Source organism: Terrapene carolina, unplaced genomic scaffold, assembly GCF_002925995.2.
Source record: "Terrapene carolina triunguis isolate 2854851 unplaced genomic scaffold, T_m_triunguis-2.0 Scaffold130, whole genome shotgun sequence".
Classification (NCBI taxonomy): domain Eukaryota; kingdom Metazoa; phylum Chordata; order Testudines; family Emydidae; genus Terrapene; species Terrapene triunguis.
Genome location: NW_020664481.1, coordinates 33,156,903 through 33,178,282, shown reverse-complemented (window position 1 = coordinate 33,178,282; position 21,380 = coordinate 33,156,903). Strand labels below are relative to the sequence as shown.

General features: G+C 40.9%; 1 protein-coding gene across 1 annotated transcript in view; it reads right to left on the bottom strand.

Annotated features, from left to right (window-relative positions):
* Positions 1–296: 296 nt before the first annotated feature.
* Positions 297–21,380, bottom strand: part of VPS35 (VPS35 retromer complex component) — a 46,069-nt gene continuing 24,985 nt past the window's right edge. The window contains exons 9-17 of the mRNA XM_024199718.3: positions 20,048–20,144; positions 19,810–19,958; positions 17,910–18,117; positions 17,048–17,203; positions 9,147–9,269; positions 6,967–7,146; positions 5,312–5,551; positions 4,124–4,267; positions 297–1,270 (exon numbers count right to left, since the gene is read on the bottom strand). Coding sequence (XP_024055486.1) covers positions 1,091–1,270; positions 4,124–4,267; positions 5,312–5,551; positions 6,967–7,146; positions 9,147–9,269; positions 17,048–17,203; positions 17,910–18,117; positions 19,810–19,958; positions 20,048–20,144 — 1,477 coding nt within the window. The 3' untranslated portion in view covers positions 297–1,090. The remainder of the gene's footprint in view (positions 1,271–4,123; positions 4,268–5,311; positions 5,552–6,966; positions 7,147–9,146; positions 9,270–17,047; positions 17,204–17,909; positions 18,118–19,809; positions 19,959–20,047; positions 20,145–21,380) is intronic.

Here is a 21,380-nt window from a genome sequence, read left to right as displayed (position 1 = left end):
GGTATTTTATTGTAAGACAGATGTCACAATAGGCATTGTATAAAATAAAAATATATGTACAACTTTCAGCCAGATGCTGATAAGTGAATGTATGTTAGTGTTCTTGGCTGAATTCTGATGTTAGGTAGCCATTTTATAATCCTGCCATCTGCATTCACTGGAACACCAGTGTACGCTCTCCCCATTAGTTTGAGTTAAATGCACTTAGATTTTTATGACCCCACCTGCGATTCAAGAAATTTACTTTTGCTTTTACTGTAACAAACATTAAATACAACAGCAGACAGACATAAAACCAGAGTTAATAGCAACTTTATTGTTTCAATGGTGCAAAATCATGATACTGAATAAACTTGTGTAATGCATTTTTCCCTAAATTTACAATGGTTATACATATACACTATATAGATCACAATTTCTCTATTTTTTTATACTATCTGGAACAAAATTATCTTGATAAATACGCCCTGTGCACAGTACTGGCCCTCACTGAATATCACAGAGCCCTAATATGCAAAATATAACTTTTGTTTCTGAGCATGGTGTTTTAAAACTCTCCAAACATGCATTAATATATTCTAGTTTTTAGGGAAAATATTACACTTAGACTTAACTTGCACTAAAAGAAAAGCTCAAGCAGAAACCAACAAACAATAGCCCCCAAAATCAAACGCTCTATTAAAGAAAAAAAAAAATCAGATCACTTTGAGATGGATAGCCACTGCCAGGTTAGAGTTCCATAGTGCTACAGAAGCGACAGTGAACATGACAGAAAAGACAGGTCAGAACATGGAATAAAAGAGCCCTCACATGTCACATGAATTTTAAAGAAACAGGTCCAGTCATGCTAACATGATCAAATCTATAGTTGCTGGTCCAATCTGAACACCTTTTAAATTTGTTAACATATTGAACGCAAGTGTTTGGAAGTGCTAAACTGAACACATCACATTTAAATGAATTGTAACCTAACTTGGCATTTCTGAAAGGCACAGTCTATTAAATCTATCATAATAAAAAGACATACTGTGTGTAAATGGAAAGACAGAAATAAGTACAGTGTGTGCATGTCTGTGCAAGTGTGTCTTCTTTAAAGGACAAGACCTTCGTAAATTGGCCCTTCAGATTCTGGTGATTCCCTCCTCAAACGCAGGTGCTCCAGTGTGTTATGAAAATGTTTGTTAATTTGTTCCGTTTCTTCAGTAGATTCAAGGTTTGGAAGGTCTTCTCGTATCTTTTGTATGAGCTGATTCAAAACCTGAATTGTCACCTACAATAAATATATAAATAGTAAATCCTACTAGTAAATGACAACTGAGCACATTTAATAGAGATCCGAGTTCTTTTCACCCACAGACCTTGCCTCCAAGTAAGTGTAGTTAGGGCACAAGAGAGATAGTCTTGCAGCTCTACCACAGGCTTGGGAGAATGATTTTGTACCTCCATTTACCCATCTTTAAAATAGGTACAATGCTTCTTACCTCACAAGTCTGCAAAGACTAATTCAGCAAAATTAAAACACTTCAAAATCCCTTGTAAAAATTACAGTGGCAAGTTTATTCATTTCTATTCACTTTTCTAATAACCTTAGAATTAGAGCAGCTTCTATTGTAGAGAAAGCAGTCCCCAAAGTCTGGGATTTTCAATGGCACTTAAAGGAGTCTGGCATCCAACTCACTGGAATTCAATGGGAATTGAGCATCCTTAGGCTCATCCAAAAACCCACCCTAAACTTTACGTAAAGTAAAAGCCATACACAGGGAATCATTTCATCCACTGTTAAGTGCAGCTGCCTCTGGGGTGAAGCACAGCAACTATTTAACAAGACAGTACTACAGAACAGAAATCTGGAAATCTATTGGATTTAGCATATCATTGTAGTCAGATGTAAGAGAATTGATTTTCACAGCAGGATCTACTGAGAGCATCAACGCAGTTTGGGCAAGCCAGAGGAAAATGCTTCAAGTAAATCACAGAAAAGATAGGTCCTCTGAAACTAAGTTTTGAAGTTGTGCATCTTGGAAGGGTATGTTAATTAAGTACAAAGCAGCCTCTGAAGTATGTTAACCCCTGAAACCTAATTAGGCAACAAACCCATGCAACCTTATTTCGCAGTAGTATTATCACAAAGCATACAAAATTCAAAGTTACCCCATACTCATTTTCACAATCACATACCATATTGTATCTGAAATCCATTTTAAGTCAGTACAATACCAGAAGCCCTATTGATAAGATAAAAGTTTGCATCTGAAGCAAATTAGAACCAGTTCTCTCCCTGGGCAGAATATCTAAACATTCTCCTCTAACAGTTGTCTTTCCCCTTTCACATACATACAAGCAAGATTTACAAAATTAAACATGTTATCTACAACTAAATTAAAGTTAAACTTTAGGAGTTGAGTCCTAATAAATCACTTTATTATCCAGCCTTAGTTCCTCACCCCTTATATTCATCTTCACTTAAAGTAGCTAGTGGGTAATACAAGAACTTCTACTGAACATCTACATTTTATATTATAACCTGCTCTACACCTAAAAATTAGGCTGACCTAGCTACAATCACCCAGGGCTGTGAAATTTTCAAATCCTGTGAGATGTAGTTAGTGTAGGAGCTGGATTTTATAATGTACTATGAGAATTAATGTTTGACTTGATTTCATCTTGTCAGCCACCCTTTTTGAATAGCAGAAAGGAATGACAGACCAGAACAATCCTTATGACTAATTATGGTCATCCTTTTGTTTTAGAATAAGTTATAAAGCTACTATGGTTTCCTATATGTATTACAAATTAGGAAGTAAGAGACAGGATTCTCTATTGTGTCTATGTTAAGTAGATTAGAGGAACATTGAAGGCCTGGGTCTCAATGTAAATTGTCTTGGTTATTGATTGTAAAACTTAGCAAGGTTTAATTTGCAATGCCCTTTTGCTCAATATAAAATACTACTGTTTGTATTCTCAATCTGTTTGTGTGAATGAGGAATGTATGCATCAGGAAAAGATAAGGTGTGAAGGCCATTGTTATAGCCAGAGTCAAGGAAGGAGGAGTGAAGAAACTTAAAGACAGGTTTCAGAGTAGCAGCCGTGTTAGTCTGTATCCGCAAGAAGAACAGGAGTACTTGTGGCACCTTAGAGACTAATAAATTTGTTAGTCTCTAAGGTGCCACAAGTACTCCTGTTCTTCTTGAAGAAACGTAAAGAACATCAAAGAATCATCAACGTGTATCCATAATGAAGGGCAGATTGACGACCCTGAGGTAAAGGCTGGCACCCCTAAAGACAATTGATTAAATCGGAACAAAGGACAGGATGACCCTCTTGGAGGTGTATTGGAATGTTTACACCAATTAAGAAGTAACTGGTCACAAAGTGACACAGCAAAATCCATAGGCTTCATCAGAGAAGAAAACCTATAAGAACAGGGTGCTTTGCCCTAGGACTTTGGGTTCGTCTTGCCACACTCCAGGAGCATCGGATCACGACCGATAGAACCCCGCTCCCCTCTGCGACCAATCTGGCTGGCCACTAGATTGATCCAGACTCTGGACTGGTAACTATAAACATCAGTGCAGAGGGGTGTGTGTGTGTACCTTCCTCTATAAAGGTCCCGTGTGCTTTGTATAACATTAGGTCGACCTAGAGAGAGGTAGGGTGTGTGTGTGTGTGTGTGTGTGTGTGTGTGTGTGTGTGTGTGTGTGTACCTTCCTCTATAAAGGTACAGTGTGCTTTGTATAAGCATAACATTAGGTCGACCTATTCTCCACTGTAGAATACTTCCACTGACCTAGCTATTGCCTCTCGGGGGGGTGGATTACCTACATCGACCAACAATCCCTTTCTGTCAACGTAAGAAGCATCAACACTACAGCAGCACAGCTCTTTCCTCCAAGAAACTAGAGACAAATGGCACTTGCAATAATTTAGAAAAAAGGGGATCTTTTTCAGACATAGAACTGATCCACTACTTTGTCAAGCAAAGGCAATACTAAGTAAACGGTGCTATGGGATGCATTTAACTCATGTCATTAGGAGAGTTGGGTATAAATTGTAGTGTAAGAAAAACTTCAAATAGGATTCAAATAAGAAAAATCCTATAGTTCTATATTACATCTTCACTTACCGCATCATTTTCTTTTTCGTAAAAATAGATGTATCTGTTCAGAATTTCTATAAAAAGCTGAACTTGGAGTGAAGGATCCATGCACTGATTTGCTATCTTTAGAGCCTTTTTCAAGCATTCCATTACTCTCTTTCCTCCATGAAGCTAAAGATAGATAAAAACAAAATGTTTATATATAGGGACAAATGTAAGCCTCCAACACCATTCCAACCAACACCTGAGTGGCCAATAGTCAAGAACACCTGTGTACCAGGAATCTTGCATAGCCTGAGCACAAGGACATGCAAAAACCTACATAAATTCACCCACCTATTAAAAGCATTCAAGCACTCCTTGAGACAGGACTACGAATGCACCCAACACTTCTTTTTAAAAGCTTGATAAAATGTTCTGAGACAGTAAATATAAAAAAGTGTACACACTTGCCTAATAGCATCCACTCTAGCTAAGGTGGCAAAAGCTTTCATTATAAACCCTATCTGAGTTTTTAATCACACTAAAACTTTCTGAAAGAGTCACCAAATGGGCTGAAGTTTGTTGCTTGATCTTTGCAGGAAGGGGCCTTTAAAATTTAGTTTGAGAAAAATCCCTCTAATCTCCATGTAGTTGAAGGGTTAAATTTTCCCCTTTTAAAAAATTTAATTACAATCTTTTCTACACATGAAACAGGACTACAGTAAAGTCAGACAAGTATGAAACTTGGTCAAGTCCTCAACAAGGATTGCTGCTTTGGAGTTTGTGGGGGGGTGGGAGATTTTGGAACCCACTTGGTCATTTTGAAAGTTACTTGCGCAGAATACACAATAAATTAAGTCTATAAATTAACACTTCAATATGGCACTGCAGCTAATTTAGTACTCATTTCTACTCCCATTCAAGTCAATAGTTTTTTCTACTGATTTTAGGCAATACAGCGTCTGTCCTTAACTGCATGCTTTTCAAAATTTGCACTATTCAGGTGTTCATAACTTTTTAGTTACAGAGATTACTTTACTTACTTTGTAGTTCTCATCAAGCCAAGGTTTAGGAAAGTCAAATTTAGTTGTTTTGTAACAGACAATATAAAACAGACTTTACATCATAGCTTATCTAAGGTCTTCACAGACATGAAACCAAAACTCTTTGGAAAGAGTCAGACGCCCAAATGCTGGGAAAATACCTAAAGTTTTTGTGAATATGCCCTCCTACCTCCTCTCCATTTTTGTCAGTGTTTCGGCCAGACCAAAACAGGTGGGCACAAGTGCTTACAGCCCGGCACTGGTCTGGCTTCTTAAGCAGCTTTGAAGCTGCCAGTGCACACTGAGTCCTCAAAGGCTCATGGTTCTCCTCACTGAAGCATTTCATCCTTTCAAATGTTCCAATTATCAAGGTGATTGCAGCCAGCTGTGCTTTTGAATCACTGATTTCATCTTCATACAGAGAGAATGCCTAATACAACCAAGAGAAGAGATGAAACAAAGTTACAATTACTGTTCCTTACATCATTATTAGCAAAGGGAATGTAAGTGTGTGTTCTAAAAGCTCTCTGGAGCTTTGTGGGTGGAATTCCATACATGCTTTTAGGCTGAACACTTAGTAAACAGGACATAGATTAATTCCTGCATGGATAGAACCAAGCTAGAAAGCCAGAAACTGAAAAACAAACAAGCAAGCTTGTCTAAAGCAGTCACCTAACACACACCCCCACACCCACACACCCCAGTGGCTACTACAAGTCATCTTTAAAATACTCTCAAAGCTTTACTAGAGCTTTGTTTAACCTTTAGTTAAAATGGCTGCTTAAGACAAGGAGCTTCCTATTACAGACAGCCCTTGGTGCAGGCTCCACTCTATATCCAGAATAGGTAAAATTGCACAGGGGATGATAAAGCCAGTAAGAGGTAAATTAGTGACCCTGGGTAGTAAATCCCACTGATATGAATGTCCAGCATAAAAACTATTTGTAAAGCGGCAATGCAAGTGTCTCATGAGGAAAAGACCCTCTTATTTAAAAAGACTAGGCACATGGCACACACACCTGACAATATCAGTCTCACTTTCATAAAACAAGATTCTATACACAACTTTTAAAAGTCCCACACCACCCACAATTAGACAGTGAAGCACAGCAAATGCTGCATGTCTCAACTATCCAGACCTGGCATTGGAGACACAAGGCGATACTTTGGGGGGATGGGGGGGGGGGAGACTTTCAAACAGTTATCAAATAGGAAGATTGAGAGAGAGGTGTTAAGAGGAAAGAATAGGTTGGCCTCGAAAATTCATTGTTTTCCAGTAATCTGGTCAACGTGCAGTAAAGTTAGCTCAAGGAGTTATTCAACAGGGATCTATAAAATAAATGTGGTTCATTTTCAGATAAAAGGACTATCTGAAATAAGTTTTGTGGATTTTAGCAGCAAGACCCAGTATGAAAACTCAACACTGCAACTTCTGAAGCTTATTGTAAATGTCTTGGGGTTTTGCCACATCAGACAGGTAGCTGGAGCTTTGAACTAAGACTAGAAAACTTGCTGAAGCAGATTTAAGGTCAGAAGAAGCCACATTCTCCAATGAAAGGACTGCTGGAGCAGCAGGTGGCACTGCTGTGCTCCAGAAGTTGTTAAATTAAAGCACTTGTTCAGGCAGGGAGAAGCTAGACTTAACATGGGACTGAAGGAGTAAAAGGGAAGATTCAGGGGTCTCTTCCTGAAGAGGATCAGTTGCTAGAATCACACCTTCAGCGATCTTTGTAGTTAAATGTCAGATTTAATTTCTATAGCCAACCCATAACAAAGACAAACTAGCCGCACCAAGATTTTAAAGCAATGCAGGCGAAGAAAAATATTCAGCAATGTCATTGTTACCTGGGACATGAATTCATAGGCCACTGTTTCATGGTTTTCAAAACCAATTTCTCCAGCAGCCAGTGCTCCTTGGAGAAAAAGCCGCAGAGGCAGCTCTGCCAATTCTGCTTTGATTAAAGCACTGATGGTCTGATGTGCAAAAGAGAAGATCTTCTGGCATTTCTTTTCCCATTTGTCATCCTAAAGAAATACGGTTAAGTCAAAGCTTGGACTAAGCCATCGCAACAGCAAGAAGAGTAAGATTCAGGAGAAGAAAGTAATCAAAACATGTTCATCATTACTCTTATTCTCTTCCTCTCTCAACTGATCTCACTCAGCTTTGCACACTAATTAAGAAAGCAGAATGTTTAATCACGTTAGAGCAGGTTACCACACAAAATCTGTTTGCACTACTGTATCCTGGTGCAGAATTCTCAATGGTATTTCACAGAAAACCTTCCATTTATGACAGTTCAAAAGTAGCACTAAATATCACCTTCCCCACCACATTTTGGAGCTTGACTTTCAGAAATGTATACCCACTTTTGAGGCACAGTTACCATGTTTATGCTTAATGCTCACAAGCAAGTCAGCCCAACTACAAAACAGTGAACATGCACATGATGTAAAGAAAAGAGTTGTGAACAGGTGTCATTATAAAATATAATCTTAAATTACATAACAGATTTTGATGCTCACCCTGAAAATATTTTTATGAGGAATGTTCTAATATCTCCAATACCAACCAACATCATCATACAAAGTGTGGAACAAACGTTTTACTGCGACAAAGAGGTCTTTGGATGAAGTGAGATTGCTAGTTTTCAAGGGGCCAGAGTGGAGTAAACTCTGTACATACTTGAAAAAAAATCTGCAATTTAGTAACTACTGCATTATAATTAATCTGAGAGAAGGAATTATTTGCTTTCAAAAGGGCTAACATTTTTAAAAGATAGTTTATTTTAACTTTATGCACTTTTAGAGCTGCAGGTATCTAGCCTGATTTTAAGTAGCAATTTCATTGCAGTCACCTGAAGTATGCTCCTTTAATCATTTGCTGAATGATATCAGGGCATTAAAGTCAGCCACTTCCAGTCTCAGAACATAATCTAGAACAGGGGTGGGCAAACTTTTTGGACCAAGGGCCACATCGGCATTGCAAAACTGTTTGGAGGGCCAGGTAGGGAAGGCTGTGCCTCCCCAAACAGCCTGGTCCCCGCTCCCTGTCCCCTCCCACTTCCTGCCCCTTGACTGCTCCCCTCAGAACCATCGGTCCATCCAACCCCCTCTGCTCCTTGTCCCCCGACTGCCCCCTCCCGGGACCCCTGCCCCAACTGCCCCCCGGGACCCCACCCCTTATCCAACCCCCCTGTGTGCCCTGTCCCCTGACTGCCCTGAGCCCAGACAGCCCCCCCCCAGGACTCCCATGCCTATCCAACCTCCCTGTCCCCTGACATCTATCCACACACTGCCCCCCCGGGACCACACCCCCTATCCGCCCCCCCCACCTCCCTATCCTCTGACTGCCCCGACCCCTATCCACACCGCCAACCCTGACAGCCCCCTCCCCGGGATTCCAACACCTATCCAACCTCCCCTCTATTCCCGGACCGCCTCCCCCCAGAACCTCCGCTCCATCCAACCACCCCCTGCTCTCCATCCCCTGACTGCCCCTCGGGGCCCCCTGCCCCTTATCCAAACCCCTCCATCCCCCCCTTACCATACTGCTCAGAGCAGCAGGAGCTCGCAGCCACGCGGCCCAGCCGGAGCCAGCCACGCTGCCCGGCAGGAGCGGCAGGCCAGAGCGCTGGCAGTGCGGCGCGCTGCGGCTCCGAGGGAGGGGCCGGGGGCTAGCCTCCCTGGCCGGGAGCTCAGGGGCCAGTCAGGACAGGCCCGCGGGCCATAGTTTGCCCACCTCTGATCTAGAACTATCCAAGTTTACATCCAATTTTTGTTTCATAAAATTTTGGGCTAACAATTTCTTAGCTAGGAAACTGAGTGGATAAAACAAACTTTTATTTCGCTTGGCTGCCTAAGAAATTGATTTGCTTTCTTATTTAATATCTGCTTTGAGAAGATAAAGAAATCAGATTTTAAAACCCTGTATCAAATTTTGAACTACACAGTAAATTTTAGACAAACAGAAAAGATTTTTAGGAGAATAGGACTAGAAGCAAGTACACAAAATGTGCGTAACTCACCACTTTGGAATTCTCCTTGTAGCGAAAGGCAAGCTGGTATGCAGCAAAAACCAAGGGTGCCAGTGTGAAACGAATACGTTGGTTTCCACCTGCGCCAAAGTGTTTCCGGGCAGTGTTTAAAATCTAAAATGAAAGGACTAAAATTATTTTCATAAGCCTAGAGATATTTTCACATTTGCCTTTTGGACCATATAGTGCCTTATGCCTTTAGGAATTAGGGAATTATTTTCAGTGAATGAATACAAAACTGTCTTTAGACCTCTCAGATCAAATCTAGTAATTAATACCGCAAAGGTCCATTGAAAAAGATTCCAGAGAGCAATTTAAAACATTAATTAAAAAAAAAAAAAAAAAACACACCGTGAAAGTGCTTGCACAAGTGCGCTTGTGCATAGCCCCTTCTGACAAGACTGTTGACTGGAAGGAGTATTAAGAGTTGAGAACCCAAGGTTGAGAGCATGTTTTAAGCACAACATATGCACAGGGTGAAAGAGTGGCTTCAGAGAACAGCTTGCATATTTATAGCGAAAGCAGTTTTTCAATGCATATTGAGATTCACCTTCAAGTTACTTCTCGTTTGTAGTTTTTGTATAGAACTCCAATCCTAAACATCTGTAGATTACTTTCCATTTCTGCAAGTGCTGATAATTGCTTAACATTTAAATATTCCCACAGCCACACCACTACACATAGTTGTCATTTTAAGTCTCAGAAGGTGACCCAGAAATGGGTACTGAGTTGTGCAGGATCATTCTGTGGCCTTGTCTTCACTGCAACAGAGACTGGTAATTCAAGCTAGCAGAGAGGCCACCCTGCAAAACCCTCAGCACACAGAGCGATTGGATAAGCAGCTAATGAGCTATGTCCTGTAGCTCTATCCCGACTGCGGTACTAATTCAAGCATCAGCAGCACTTGAGCTTTAATCCACACACAAACTGGCCAGCTAGTTAAGGTTAAAGCACCACTAAACTCTAGCTTGATTGTGTGTGAGAGTATGGTGACAGGAGTCAGGTTAAGGACAACACTTGAGTGATACCTTGAGCTAACACTGTAGTGAAGACAAACACAAACTTGGTATTAATCTGTCAGAAAGACAGGAGGACTATTCTTAAATAAAATATTGCCTTTTAACAACTACAAAAATTAGCTTATTCCTTTTGTTACCCTTTTTGTTTGTGTTATATTTCTGATACACTCATGGCATTGATCCATTGAATGGCTCAATGAATGGCTCATTGAATGCTTCTTAAAGTGAGGAGAAAGGTTTCAGAATGTGAGCTTCAAAAGGACCCTCCCTGTGAGGAGGGAGGGTCCTAGAGCCTGGGGTCCAGCCCAAGCCCAAATGTCTACACCACAGTTAAACAGCTCCTTAGCCCAAGTCCAAATCAGCTGGCCCAGGCCAGCTGCAGGTGTTTAATTGCGGTGTAGACATACCCATAATCTCAGTGTGTGACTCACCACAGTGTGACCCTCCTCACACTGTGACCAGCAGAAAAAACAAACATACTGTCATAAGAAAAAACGGTTTTGGCTCAAGATTGTCTGGTGTCAAGTCAATACGTTTCATTTTACCTGGTCAGGGAGAATACTGGAAGTATGGAGCAAAGTTAGCCAGTGGATAGAAAATTTAAATACAACCTGATAGGTTACAGGTGAGTTTGGTTAAGACTAGTCACACCAATAAGCCACATAGAATAGGCAAAAACTTAGCTTGACTGGCGGAAGTGTATTCCTCAGATCTGCATTTTATTTAAAAAAGGGAGCGGGGGGGGGGGGGATTTACACTTTTCAGATTTCTAGAACTTTTGAAGCAAGAAATTCAGGGTCTCATTTTTTGTTTAAGTGCACTATTTATAGCTCCATGCCTACTGTCTGTATCTGTGTCAGTGTAATTACCACAACTGCAAATGCATTAGGTAATTGTATGCACAAATGCATCTACCTAGTTGTCTTCACATACAAATGTCTGAATTTCATGGGCAGCTACATTAATGGGTGCAAACTACATTCTTAACTTGCACACATGTAAAGTGAACCCCAGAACATGCAGAAACTTCACATATTAATAAAAGCAAAAATTACTACACAGGAGTACAGGCCCTTTTCAGTAAGTCTTGGTAGTCAACACAATATGAGTTAAGTACCCATTATCTCCATATTTATTCTTACACTCATGATATGTTTGCATCACTTCCCTGCTCTTCATAAAGAGTTTTATTCACAAGTTTTCCAAAAATTTAAGTTAGGTCACAAACTTATCGTTTTCTCTTCCACGCACACCCCTCCCCAAAAGTTGGTTGGATCTGTCCATGCATTATTCTTTTTGTAATTCCACCACATGCTAGTTCTAAAGCCAGTTCATCAAGAAGGCATTCTGCCTAGTGCTGTGAACTGTTTATACCTCAGCTTTTTCTTCCTGTTTAAAAAAAGTTTCATTTTTTCTATTACAAATAAAGTAAGAGATCCCTATATACAGGGTTGTCAGAATCTAGGCGTTTTTCCAAGCATAGAGATAAAATTGAAAATATCACAATAAATAAAAGTTAATCAGACCAAATCATTGTGTTACGGAAATTAAAAGCACAAATCTTTGTTCTAAGAATGCCAATCATAATTATAGATAAGTAACACTCTAGTCCCTTTTCAGACTTATAGCGTGAAGAAAATGTACACCGCCCACTAAGAACCACATTTGGATGATTGTCGAAGTTCCTAAAAGGATGCTATTATAAATTGGAAATCTGAGTGACATTGTAACAATGCATTTTTTTTTTTAAATAAATTGATAATCCCTATCCAGGTCTCAGAACTAAAATGTCAAGTTACTATAGCCAACAAGCTTTCTTGCTTTCTGAGTATACCATATTCCCAACATGATTTTGAAGAGTTCTTCGATGAATAATATAAAAATCTGAAGAATCTGACTTTGCATATACAAATAATTCTCCTCCTTCATTGTTCCATACATAAAGTCTACATGTAAATGCAGAGACAAGGTGGGTGAGGTAATATTTATTGCCAGGGTTCTGCCCCACTCTGGGTAAGGCACTGCAGTTTTGGGGGCAACACCCTTGTGCTCCCCCAACTCTGCCCATGGGCTCAGGGCTTCTGTCCACGGGGAGCACTGGGGCTCAAGCCATGCACTGCTCCTGGCTTCAGCCTGTGGGGGGGCGGGGGAGAGAAGAGGAGAGGGTCCTGGGGCTAGCCCCATTGCTCCCAGCTTTAACCAGGGGGGGGGGGGCACAGTAGGGCTCCCAGGTTCAGCCCTGCATCACTCCCAGCTTCAGCCCCATGGGGAGGTGCCAGGGCTCATGGCATCAGGTTTCAGCCATGGGGCCCTGCAGCCCCCTGAAAGGGCTTGCAGACCGCATGGGGGCAGTGGACCACTGGTTGAGAACAGCTGGTTTATTGTATCAACTTCTGTTGGTGAGACAAAAAGGCTTTAGAGCCATACAGAGCTCTTCTTTGGGTCTGAGAAAGGTACTCCGAGCATGACAGCTAAACGCAAGGTGGAACTGATTGCTTTGCATAAGTAGTAAGCACATACATTCCAGGAAGTGGCCCTTTTACATCTCTGCAGTCAGAGAGCAAAAAGAGGGAGTTACAGATTGTCGCAATAACCCATAAATCCAGTCTCTGTTCAATCTATGATTTTTAGGGTCTACCAGAGTTTTGTGGCTCAAAAACTCATCTCTCTCACCAACAGAAGTTGGTCCAATAAAAGATATTACCTCATCCACATTGTCTCTCTAATATCCTGGGATCAACACTGCTACAACTACATTGAATATGTAAAATACAGATCAGAGTAAGTAGAAGACCATTTATTCATCTCCTCCATTATTCACCGCTTAAGCTCTTAATGCATCCCAGGTGTTGATCGAATTTGCATTTGATTTATGCACTGCATTCTGTACAGGAGATCATTTGAAATCTTAGATATTGCATGCAAAAAAACTGTCAGCATCCCACAGCATCTCGTGAGGAATTAAGTGGTTTTTTCCCCTGCAATTTAAGAAAATCCTGATATATGACTCCTTGATGTTCATCAATAAGCCATCAACCTGTCTCCCTCTTAATTTCCTGTATTCTTTCTAACTGCTTCAGAAAGAAGCAATTTACAGAATTCTACCCCCCAAAAAAAGCTATTTTAAATAAGTGCTTCCAGGTCTACTTTACTGGTCAGCGTGACTGATAATGTCAGATTTTTAGAGGAAGAAACATAGGTAAACAATTTTTAAGAAGACTATAGCTTCAGTTGAAGTGGACTGAAGTGTTTAATGCAAGCCATTCAATTAATGAAAAGTTCAGGGCAATCAGTGCAGTTGTACCCTAAAATCATTTCTATTAAAAATATACTGATTTTATTGTTTCCAGTTACCAATAGGTCAGTTACCAACAGCTCCTCTTATAGCATAAAAACAAAAGATATCCTTAGAGGCTCAGAACCAAGGTCACTTAAGACTATCTATCAACACCTAAAAACACCTTGGGAGACAGACCTGTCCTCGCTTACAGACAACCCCCCAACCTAAAGCAAATACTCACCAGCAACCACACATCACTGAACAAAAACACTGACCCAGGAACCTATCCTTGTAACAAAGCCCAATGCCAACTCTGTCCACATATCTATTCAAGCGACATCATCATAGGACCTAATCACATCAGCCATACCATCAGGGGCTCGTTCACCTGCACATCTACCAATGTGATATATGCCATCATGTGCCAGCAATGCCCCTCTGCCATGTACATTGGCCAAACCAGACAGTCTCTACGCAAAAGAATTAATGGACACAAATCTGACATCAGGAATCATAATACCCAAAAACCAGTGGGAGAACACTTTAACCTGTCTGGTCATTCAATGACAGACCTGCGGGTGGCTATTTTACAACAGAAAAACTTCAAAAACAGACTCCAATGAGAGACTGCTGAGCTGGAATTGATATGCAAAATAGATACAATCAATTTAGGATTGAATAAGGACTGGGAATGGCTGAGTCATTACAAACATTGAATCTCTCCCCCCTTGTAAGTATTCTCACACTTCTTATCAAACTGTCTGTACTGGGCTATCTTGATTATCACTTCAAAAGTTTTTTTTTCCCTCTTACTTAATTGGCCTCTCAGAGTTGGTAAGACAACTCCCACCTGTTCATGGTGGGTGGGTGGGTGTGTGTGTGTCCTCAACATATGTTCCATTCTATATGCATCCGAAGAAGTGGGCTGTAGCCCACAAAAGCTTATGCTCTAATAAATTTCTCTCTAAGGTGCCACAAGTACTCCTGTTCTTTTTGCAGATACAGACTAACACGGCTGCTACTCTGAAACCTAGCAACACCTAGAAACCAGCATTTTTGACCTCAGCCCCCTGAAGACTGGTCTTTGCCTAATTATTCATCACACTTCTACTTCCTACAACTCCTCTTTTTCCAGTCACTCTAGTTACAACAGAGGGGACAGTACTCAAAAAGAAGGTTAGTGTCATTGCTTAACGTATGCATTTAACAAACACTAACCCCTGCACAAACTAACATTAAGACAATGAATTAGTGAAGAGAAAGGGAGATTGTACTACAACATGCAGGTAGAAACATTTCCCCATACCATGAGGAGAATTCTCCCCCCCCTGGAAGTTTAGACATCAGCCTCAAGCTTTAGTAGCTATGGTGGTTTGACACCATAAGGGTGGAGGCCTTCTGAAGTACACCTAAAGGGTTCTCAAATTACTAACACAAAAGGCCAGTCAATAAGGGCTGCAATAGCTCCCTACAGGCATATCAGCTTGTCAGCCTTACATATAGGCATTGATATTCTAAATACGTATTCCTTTCTATAGAGGGCCATTACCCAACAATTTGTGCCACACAGAAGCCTGACCCCACAAGATGTAGAATTCTGGCTGAGCGTGCTAAGCACCCTCACCTCTCACTGAAGTCAGTGTAAAGCTGACAGCACAAATATTTTGATCCTAATCCTGAATTTAGGAATAGCATTGCTGCATGCACATGTTGCATAGATTTTTTTTTTTAAGGGGGGGGGAAGGGGAGACAGAGCACAGGTGGGCAGAGAAATGGATGAGATTGCTACACTAGGGTAGCAGCTTCATTCATCACAACTTGTAATTTTATCCTTTCTCCATTAAGAAAACCCTTAATGGGATCATCATCTAGTAAAACATTCCTGAAGAGACCGTCTACATTAAAGGAGTGTTAGGCTTAATCAGAGGGTCTAAAGCAAACAACACTTATTACATTAATACAAAAAAAAAAAGTCACAAATAAGCAGCCCCTATCTACACAAAAATAAGTCTATAGTAGTCAGAGTTAAGGTTGTAGACACCAAATCAAATGCATTATTGACAGGCATTAAAGAGGACTTAAAAATGCAAGTTTTTTCTGTTCAATTTAATACCATACATAACTCTCCTCTCTACCTTGGCATTTTTAGTATACCATCTCCATTGTGAATTTAGCTTTGATTTAAAATTCAGCTCTCTAAACTTAATTTAAAAATACCTGGTTGTATCCAGTGTGTATTTGGGTTTACAATGATCACATGATGTATACTAAGAATGAGAACTCAAGCGGATAGTGTACTCCAGATTCAGTTTACTACTTAGGGCTGTTCTACACTGGGGGGTGGGGGAAATCGATCTAAGATACGCAACTTCAGCTACGCGAATAGCATAGCTGAAGTCGAAATATCTTAGATCAAATTACCTGGGGTCCACACGGCGCGGGATCGACAGCCGCGGCTCCCCCGTCGACTGCGCTACCACCGCTCGCTCTGGTGGAGTTCCGGAGTTGACGGTGAGCGCGTTCGGGGATCGATATATTGCGTCTTAACGAGACGCGATATATCGATCCCGGATAAATCGATTGCTACCCGCTGATACGGCGGGTAGTGAAGACGTACCCTTACTGACTGCATGGCTTTAGTAAATGAATTCTTGAATACAAACGCTACTAATATCCAAAAAACACATTTGAAGTAACAGGAACATGCATAGTTAAAAAAGCCACATCACACTACTTGTATCACCCATAGCAATTCACAGGTGATTGTACAAGTAAAACTAAATCCCAAGAGATGCTTCTGTCACCTTTTTTACCTGCCTCTCCTACAATGATAGTATTTCACACACAAAAAAAGTCAAAGAACATTAAGGTTGCAAAGTTGAGCATTCAGATGTTTGGAAATGTAAGAATTAAGGTTGCCTGGGCAACTTTATTGACAACCATATGGCTCATCAGCAGGGTTTAGCCTTTATGTGTACTGAGAGAGGAGATGCACACTTTGCTAGTGGGTTTCACAAATACTGGCTGACAGCAGAGGAACGGTGAGACTCAGAAAACGTGGGTTCCAGTCCACACTCTGGGAGCATGCTCTAGTGGGCTACTTGTTCCGTTCTGTTTTAACATTTAAGGACACGATTATGTCTATATTTATAGTAGACACCTATCCCATATAGATTTGGCAATACTGCACGTTGCCTATGACTAGATAGCACAAGGGGATACATTCTCTGACTGCCTCTATGTTCACATATACCCAGCATACACTGGCACATGCAAGATGGTGCACAGATAATGTTTCTTCAATTTCAAACAAGACTGAAGGCCACTTCAGACTACTTGGCCCATATGATAGAAATGTTAACAGCTGTAACCACTCTTGGACTTCTGCAGCACCAAGTTTTACACAAGAGTCAACCTGTGTATAGGGAAGTCTAAGTGCTCTCCACCCTAATCAGTATTAACAAACTAAGATCTAAAAATTAGTTCCTTTGCTTACATTAAAATGTACCTTATAAACAAATGATAGTCTAAGTTATTACCACAGGTGGCATGCTGAAGAGCATGGAATGCATGTGGAAGTGTTAAAACCATACCAGATACTGTTGATCAGGGTCATCTGAATGTAGAAGATGAATAAATCTTCCCACAAGGCTCTGCTCATCAGCAAAGTCCTCAGGGTCAGGGTCTTCGGCAGGCTGATCTGGTTGGTCCTGGATCAGTGTTGATACCAGATTCATAATTGCATCAACCTGTAAGGAAGGCAACAAAACATATCCAATCAGGCTTAGAGTGGTATCAAACATGTAATAAACCACAAACCCAAGCCAAGCCCATTCATTAGATCCTACCAGCACAAACAAGAGTTACTGATCAGGAACACACAAACTCTTCACATTACTATTTTAAAAAGCAATTCACAGCACCCAAAGCACACTGGGAAAAGAGACTTCATTATTATTTTAAAGATTCTTTAGTTTATCCTGTTCTGAAGGGTGACCCTCATAATACAACAGCACCCACTCTGCATGAACAGTAGATTTCATCTCTTCAAGTGTGTGTAAGGTACTTTTTTAAAAACTTGTTTAAATACCTTAGATTAAAACAAAAAAATCAATGGTAAATTTGCTTTTAGCTAGAGACTTTACATAGTCCCTGCCGCACTTAACTTCCACTCATTAATTAGCCAGATTCCTCTGATCACATCTTGGAGGTTTAGGCACAGTGGACCAGGGAGATGAGTGAAAACGACCTAGATAATTTTGGAGGGGGAGTGTAACTCTACCAAGTATGGTAAAGAAAATCATGTGCGAATTATGCTGTGGTTAGACTGTGGTTTTGAGACACACACTCTCACCACCCACATGAAGTCAATTAGTGTTGGTTTCCAAGACTTCACACAGACAGAAAAAACACTGAAGTTTGCGATAGTTAATATTTAGCTGTATCTTTTCATACCTGTTCTTGGGAGACAATTACTGTATTATAATCCAGTACATTGCTAAGTACGTAACAACTCATACTCTTTCTGGACTCATAGTCAAAGTACTCAAAGAGCGGATGGAAGTGCTTTAGTTTCAGAACTGTCAGGATATTGTTGTAGGTATCAACCGGGATCTTTAAAAGTCGTGTTAGCTCTTTTGAAACAGCACTGCTTGTTGCAATACTAGAATATAAGTAGACAGTAAAAAAAAATTAGAAATCTCATATGTTTACTGATATTTAAAAATAATAGTGAAAGCTAAAGGCGGAAATAAGTTTCACAACAATATATACCTCTACCCAGATATAACGCTGTCCTCGGGAGCCAAAAAAATCTTACCACATAACGCGGTTTCACCTATAATATCGAACTTGCTTTGATCCGCGGGAGTGCGCAGCCCCCCCCCCCGAGCACTGCTTTACCGCGTTATATCCGCTTTTGTGTTATATCGGGTCGTGTTATATCGGGATAGAGGTGTAGTTTCACTGTTCAACATACGCCTTCAACCACTTGCCTGTAGTGGGATAGAAAAATCCCTCTACACAGGCAATCTTTGATGGCAATTAAGGTGGAAGTTAAGGCACAAATCCTGCCTCCAGCATACATCCCAAGTAGCAGGGCTACACACTAGGAGTTGACCTCCCAGACCAGAGTGGTAGCAGAACTGCATTACAGCTACCATTCCAACTGGAGGACCAGAACAGCCGTGCCTATGCCATCCCACCTCTCCTTCCCCTTTATGAGGAGGAATGGCCGGTACACATAATTAGATCACTCTGAAACTGTACAAAGGGAGGCCCCAAGGTAGCGAGCTCAGCTACATACAGGTCACGTGAACCTGTGTAGAGACTCTCCAAACCTTGCCCCCACCTCACAGAGTGGAATCGATTCCACTGTAGCAAGATCCTCTGTGCCTGAATGTGGGGAGCAGGGTTTGCCCATAAATTGCCTTTTTACTGGCAGGAGAGAAGGGACCTCAGAAGTAGTATCTATTAGATACCTGAACACCATGAACTGAGCTAACCTAGTAGAAGCATCCTGTTCAATTTAGTACGAGTCATAGTAAAAGGGAATACAAGAATGCAAGTCTGTGTAATTTTTAGAGATTAAGAAATGGGTTGACATTACTTTAATACTATACAGTGTGAAGTGTTTCCTCAACTCTTCCTAGAGTTGCATTTGTTGATTTTTCTTCAGAAACCAAAAGGAAACCTTGAAGCTCATACCATAGCTCTTTCAGGAATAATCTAGTATTCCTACAATATAACTTGAATGCTGTCCACCCCCAAGGGATGTCTTATAAAAGATCTGTGTACCTAGGACAAAGGTTAGCACCAATAAATAACCTAATTTATTCAGGGCCTCTTCACTATTTGGTCTTCATCAGTAATTTCAGGATATGTCTACGCTGCATTTAGACACCGGTGGCTGGCCCGTACCAGCTGACTCAGGCTAAGGGGCTGTTGAATTGCGATGTAATCATTCTGGCTCGGGCTGAAACCCAGGCTCTGAGACCCCACACGGTGGAAGGATCCCAGAGCCCAAGCTCCAGCCCAAGCCGTAACACCTACACTGCAATTCAACAGCCCTTAGTCTAAGCCCCACGAGCTAAAGTCAGCTGGCACAAGCTAGCCACCGGTGTCTAACCACAGTGTAGACATACCCTTAGAGACCAAATCATTATCACCTTTGAACACTGCATTTTACAGTCTAGCAAACAAATGAATATTTAAGATAACATGTCAATCTCCTCTTTTTTTGGCTGACAGCAGGGGTTTGGAGGGTGTTATTAAAAAAAGCCAAACTAAATACAGTTGCTCCCAGAGAAAGTACAGAAAAATTTCATATGTCACAAGAAAGTTAGTGTTCACTTACTGCTCCAGATTAAGTTTATTAAAAATTTCCACAGTTGTCTCCAACACTTTATCAACGTAGTCAACACGATCTGGATAGCATTTCATAGCTAGGTTAATAAGCGATACTTGCAATGACACCACGTCCTCTGAAGGCATATCTTGTCTAGACTGAAATTTGAGACAGCATAAGTTAAATTTGAGAGAAATGTCTAGTTTTTTGTTAAAGACCAGATTTGTATCTTGTATTCAGAACACACCTGTATAACAGTGGCCACCTGCTGTGAAAAGATGTCAAAAAGCTTAATATCTGCTGGGATCCCTGGTCCATCTTCACGGTGAGCAAATAAAGCTAACCTGTGAACAGAGAAAGGAAAAAAGCTCATTCAGGTTAGATTCTTCTTACTTTAGGGAGACAAAGCATTAAATACACACAAAGAAAAAAGAGGAATCAAGTCATGTACATAGACCCAATGTATTACTACCTACTGGACATGAGTAGGAAGTTCGTGGGAGAGGTCAGAAGGCATAGCCATCTTCATAAAAGTAAACCACTAGCACAACCTGGGAAATACTAGCCCCAAGAAAAGAGATTGAGAATGAATGGTGACAAATAACAGGGAGCAAGGAAAAAATAAAATAAAATAAAGGAGAACGGGAGGCCTCAGTATGTTTTTGAATTCATGTTCCTAAACATGGGGCATACATCCTGCACCTCTGCAGCAGAGGACAGTCAGACAATGGTCATATTCTGATGCACCCACAACTATTTCATGTTATTTGCTGACAAAACATTATTTACTTAATCTCTGTACTGGTCTCAAGAGAAAGGTGTATTGGAGATAAATACTGACAGCTGTCTGTACACATGAAAAAAAAAAATCAGATCAGCAAGTCCAGGACTTTCACTGCTTGTGCAGGGCAAAACATGAAGCAAGATTATGGTTGGAAGCATTGATGATCAATTTCTTTCCATGTTATGGAGAGAATGCACGTCTGCTGAGAATGCAAGCAAGACAAGAGGGGATGTTTATCTGTTCTGTATGTCATGTAATTAGCTAGAATTATGCCCAGTAGTTACAATTGTAAGAGAAACCATTCATGCTCACAGCACTGTTTCAATATTTAAAGTTACAAGGGAAACAGGATGTGTTGGGGGGCGGAAACATTTCAAAAGAACAGGAAGCCAGTAATGTTTGCTCTGCTGCGTGACAACAATACAGAGACTTTGCCAAACTCCAAGCAATACCACTTAATTACTTTCTAACCACTGTGCCACAGGTGTTCTTCCACTGCCTCACTAAAAGGAGTCGAGGGGAGAGAACACCCTCACTGAATATGCAAGGAATCAGCTTTAAACCAGTTACTCATCTGCAATACTTGAGACATCTGGAACAGGATTTCAATCAAAGTTTGCTTAGACTTATTACAGAAGAGGCAGGTGAGAAAGGTCAGTCTGCCATGCTCTGTTTCCCAACCACGGGAGAGAGAAGGGCCTCAATGATTTAGTTTAGAGGCTGCAAGGCTCCATGAGCCAGGATCAACCTAGGGTGACCAGATCACCCAAGTCAAATATCGGGACGCGGGGGGGGG